Genomic DNA, 5,090 nt, shown 5'->3' with positions numbered 1-5,090 from the left:
TTACGCTAATTATTATTATAGTAGATATAGTGACTATAAAATTTTGATAATATTTAAAAATATAATTAAAATTAAAATTATATTTTTTTATTATTTAACAAAAAAAATTTAATTTAAAAATAAAAAAGAGAAATTATAAAATTTGTAATCAAATTAAAAAATATTATGAAATAATTAAAAAAATCATCTTATTAATTTTAATTATAATACGTACCAATAGCATATAACTAAGCTAATGATAATCATAAAATTCACCCTGATAATACACGAGACACCACATTTGTACAGGATAATTGATGTCGCTAACTATTTTTTTTTTTTCGCGTAGAGAAAGAAAAAAGAACTAATTATTTGAAGGAAGCTGATTAACTTTTTGTATATGTGTACAATTGATCCATCCACATCAATTTTCAAAAGGGTAAACCCACCCTAGCTACAAAACTAATCAAACAGACAGATAAGTACTAATATTACTCTAAATCTTCTTGAAGGGAATTAAATGAATAAAATCCAATACAATCTTGTTGTTACACACAGAATACAGAAATATTAACTCTAATCAAGTGTAATGAATGACAGGCTTGTTGGTTTTGAAATCCCACATGCCTCCTTCCTTGAGATACTCAACATACCTGGCGAATTCAGGCCTTGCCGTTGTTTTACTCTTCTTACGAAGATCCAAGAAACTCAGCAGTGGGTGGCTCTTCTTGCTACCATTATTGTTGTTGTTACCATTACCCCTCTTTGTCGGGTTTCTTTGCAAATTTATGTTCCCAAATAATGCTGAAGTACCCATTTTTCTGGAAGAAGATAATAGTGTTCTATGAGCAGGCAAACTTGTGCTCCTCTTGAATTCCTCATGAAGCAGCGCAGTGGTAGAAGATTCTTTACCTAATTTCTCATATCTCCCAGGGCCTCTCCTCGTCGTCATTGATCTCAACATGGTTGCTGAATTCTACTAACACTTTTTGGATTTCTTATATCTTTCAGTGTAAAATGAAGAGAATGGAAATGGATGTGTGCTGGGCAGCACAAACATAAAGGAGAGGTTTATATAGGGATCTTTCGGTCCGGTCAAACTTGGATTGCTATACTTCTAATTTTCTTTAAAATATAAATAGTGGGTGGATATATTATTATTGGAATTTAATTTTGATGTGTAATTAGTAATACAAAATAGTTTTATATATACATTTAATTATATAATATTATATCAATAAAAATAATTTTTTTTATATTAGTCGTATGAATAATTATAAAAAAAATATATTAAAAATTATTTTATCTAATAACTTAAAAAATTATAGACTAAATTATTCTTGAAAAAAAAAAAACATAAATGGTGACTGGTGAGAAACAAAATTTAATAGGAATCCATTTAAGTTTTTATTCTTTTGTCTTTTACATGTTTTAAATGTTCGTCAAGAGTGTCATTTGAACGCTACTATTAGATATTATTAGATATGCAATTGTTGACCTTGCTTTTGTGCCGTCCCTACATATATATCCATCTAAAACTAATAGTATTTGTGAAACAATTGACATTTTAATTAGTTTTAATTATAGTACACCAACATTGATTTTTGCAGTCAAAACTTCGTCTTAAGACGTTAGGTTACGTTTTTAATTTTGTTTTACGACTTCGTTAACAGGCACCTGTTAAGCTTATTTAATTTATGCTTGACTTTTTTGAAAAAAAAAATCAATAAGTATATTACAAAAATATTAGGAAAACTTAAATTTTTTAATTAAAAAAAAATATTTCTACATTAAACATCTAAGGACATATATTTGTGAGACTCTCAGAAGGAAAAAAATAATGAGTTAAAAAATATGTAGAGTTCTAAAATAATTGATAACTATATGTAAAGAAAGGAAAACCAATTAAAGATAGAGCACATTAAAAATAAAAATAAAAATGAGGAAAATATTGTGAAATAAAGAGGCAAAAGAAGTTATGACAAAGGAAAGAAAAGAAACTAAAATACAAATGTCAAAAAAGAAAAAAAAAATGATAGTACATATAAATTATTCTATGGTATACGGTGAAAAATTCAGATTACTTGCCGATAAGGTTAGACAAAGTCTGTTTGGACCTCAAATTAAAATAATTAATGACCTGGTCACACCTGGCCTCAAGTTGAATTTGAAAAAGAAATAGCAGAAGAAAGAAAGAAAAAGAAAAGAAAATGTTCTTTAAGATATTATGCATACATTTATTTACTCCTTTAAAATTTTAATAACTCAATTTAGTGTTTGAAAGATATCTAATATGAATTAAATTGATCATTTTATTAATTTTTTGTTGATGTACGTGTCAAGTAAATATTAACGTGTGTCACATTATTAATGTGTCATGTATATGGTACTTAACGGTGATAAGACACGTGAGCAAAAATTATTAAAAAGATCATCAATTTAAAAAGTTACTAATTTTATTAATAAATGAATCTATAAAATCGTTACAGTATTATTGGGATAGATTTTCTTACAAAAAATTTTATAACAAAAATAAAATTATTACAATACAAAATCATATTTAGCGCGGGTCCAATCGCAACACAACCTGAACACCCCACTCTCCTCTCTTCACGGCCCTATCTGCGTCGTGTCTGCCTTTGTCCGCCGTCTATGTTGTTTTTTTCTATCCGTCGTCCTCATCTCACGCTCCAATATCTCTCTCTCTCTCCAAAAGCAAGTGTTCCGGCTGAAAGGTACTTATGGCCTAGTTAGAATATTGGACAATTAAGTACAATATTCTTTAAAATTTATTTAAATAAAAAAATTCATTTAATTATTTTAAAAGAATTACCTTTTTAAATTTTAATTTATTAAAGTATTTCACTTTAATATTTTATTGTTTTTTAATTGACTGTCATCTCACTTTTATCAATAATCATTCCACTTCATTACTAGTGCTTAGCTTGCCACACGTCGCCACCAGCGTTACTCACCCCTAGTAAAAATGATCATCTACTTAAGGATAAAAATAATCATCTGCATACTTAATTAATTGAACATCTAACATATTTTAATTATATATAACTAAACCTAATCCAATAAAAATAATTATCCACATAAGAATTAAAATAACAATCCGCATACTTATTAAAACGACCTTCCTAAACTGGCCATTGAAGTAGAAAAAGAACGTCCTTGTATGTTGATTGGATCTGTCGCGGATGGTGACGTTGAGACGGTGAACGCAGTGGGCTGCGGGGGAGACTGCGCACAGCCCCGGCAGGTGGGCAACGCGAAGGAGCTGTCTGGAGCTGGTGCGGCGCGATCGGACGTTTGCGGAGAGGCTGCACGGCATCGGCTGAAGGCTGAAGGCTGGGCGGCGTTGGGTGGGCAGCGCGAACGAGGCTGTCCGAAGTTGGTGTGGTGCGCCGTGAGGAGAATGAGGGGCTTGCTATTTATGGTGAGGCTACGACGGTGATGGCTCCTAGCTGTGTCCGCAGTGGCACGACTGACAGGAGGTGCAGCGTCAAGGAAAAGTCACGGTTGGGCTGCCGAAGAGTGTCGCGCATGGTTACGAATGACGAGTGACACTTATTTGACGTCGCAGTGGTGTTTGCAGGAGAACGTAGCAGTGTCGGTTGGAGCCTGAGGCGGCATGTGCACAGTCTGCCGGGGGGTTGCAACGGCACCAAAGGAGACGCGCCGAGAAGAAGGTGCCTGGAAATTGTCGGGAGACAGAAGACCAAGGGGGATAACTTGAGGTGGCAGTGGTGTGAGCAGGGGACGGCAGCGACATCAGTCGAAGATAATGACAGCATCGGAACTTTCAGCGGGATCTCTTAGTTTGAACGGCTCAAGTGAAGCCATGCGGCAAAAAGGTATACCAGAAATCGGGAGAAAATGATAATATTAGGAGTAACCGTCTATAACAAAAATGGGTTTAACCGTAAATCCTAATTTTTTAAAATTTAAAATATCTTAATTAGATAATTAATTAAAAAATTTGAATTTTAATTATAATTCATTTTCCAATTTTAAACTATTTTTCACATTATTCGTAAATGTCATTATTTTCCAATACTTTTTCTAGTAATATTTGTCCAACTCGTGTCTTGATAGCAGTGAGGATTTCAAGTATCATGTTTTGTGGTATTACTTAAAATTTTTAATAATTATTGAATTATAATTAAACTTTTTTTTAAAAAAAAATCTCAATATAACTAACCAAATTATCTGCAAAAAAAGTGTCCTTCATCTTGTTTTTATTATTTTCATCGCTGAAAATGATTGCTGGATTTGCTATTCAATTCTAAAAATATCTTATCAATTGTTTAACTTGCTATGGTGTTATTCTTATTAGGTATTACTATTAGCGTTTTTTATTTTTCAGTTGAGAGGCAATTTGATTCTATCTTCATTTGGTTATAGAATCATAGGAGTCCTTTTCTTTCAGTCATGGAACTAAAAATAAGTAAGTAAATGCAAGTAGTAAGTATTGAACATAGTAGCTCTAATGAGAGAAAAAAAAAAAAGCGTATGCCATTTGAACTAAATTTTATTTATTTACACGTACTATTAATTTTTTTATAAAAAATTTGGGATCATAGTCTTCATTGTCAAATTAAAGTTCTGTCACTAAGTATAAATACAAATTATATATTTTTTGTGTGTAAATATCTATAAATATAAATGTAAATTATTACTGATTAAATATATTAGTCTAAAATAATAATATTTGTTAGTGACGTAGCATTGTTGTTAAAAATGGCATGACTAGTGTATGAAGGTCAAAGGAGACCTTCCACCTGTTGCACTCTTGTCATTTTAAAACTTCACTCCCACAATTTTGTTTCAATTAGCTGACTCTATCTCTCTTACAGAACCAACTACATGTCACTGGGCAGGATGCTTCTGATTGATTTTGGTTTTTATTGCTCCCCTCACAGTATCGATGATGAGCATGCGACTTGCAGACTTATCAGAGGGCCTTTTGAATTCTAGTGAGATTCCCACCCTAAAAATATTCAATTTCCATCTAACCGTACAATACTTTTTCTTTCTCGGAAAGCTGATGCTCCTTTCTAAAATTTTGATAAACTTTCTTTCACCTCTCCATATCTTTGGTCTTT

The 5,090-nt window shown here is 31.8% G+C and overlaps 1 protein-coding gene across 1 annotated transcript; it reads right to left on the bottom strand.

Annotated features, from left to right (window-relative positions):
- Nucleotides 280–1,044, bottom strand: LOC107625522. Its single transcript, XM_016328173.2, has one exon. The coding sequence runs from the start codon at nucleotides 941–943 to the stop codon at nucleotides 560–562; it is 384 nt and encodes a 127-aa protein (XP_016183659.1). The 5' UTR covers nucleotides 944–1,044; the 3' UTR covers nucleotides 280–559.

This window comes from Arachis ipaensis, chromosome B01, assembly GCF_000816755.2.
Source record: "Arachis ipaensis cultivar K30076 chromosome B01, Araip1.1, whole genome shotgun sequence".
Classification (NCBI taxonomy): Eukaryota; Viridiplantae; Streptophyta; class Magnoliopsida; order Fabales; family Fabaceae; genus Arachis; species Arachis ipaensis.
Note: the sequence above shows the minus strand (reverse complement) of the source record. Positions and strands in the feature narration are given on the sequence as shown.

Excerpts from the sequence above, each read along its gene's own strand:
- LOC107625522 (XM_016328173.2), bottom strand. The coding sequence starts at position 943 with ATGTTGAGATCAATGACGACGAGGAGAGGCCCTGGGAGATATGAGAAA.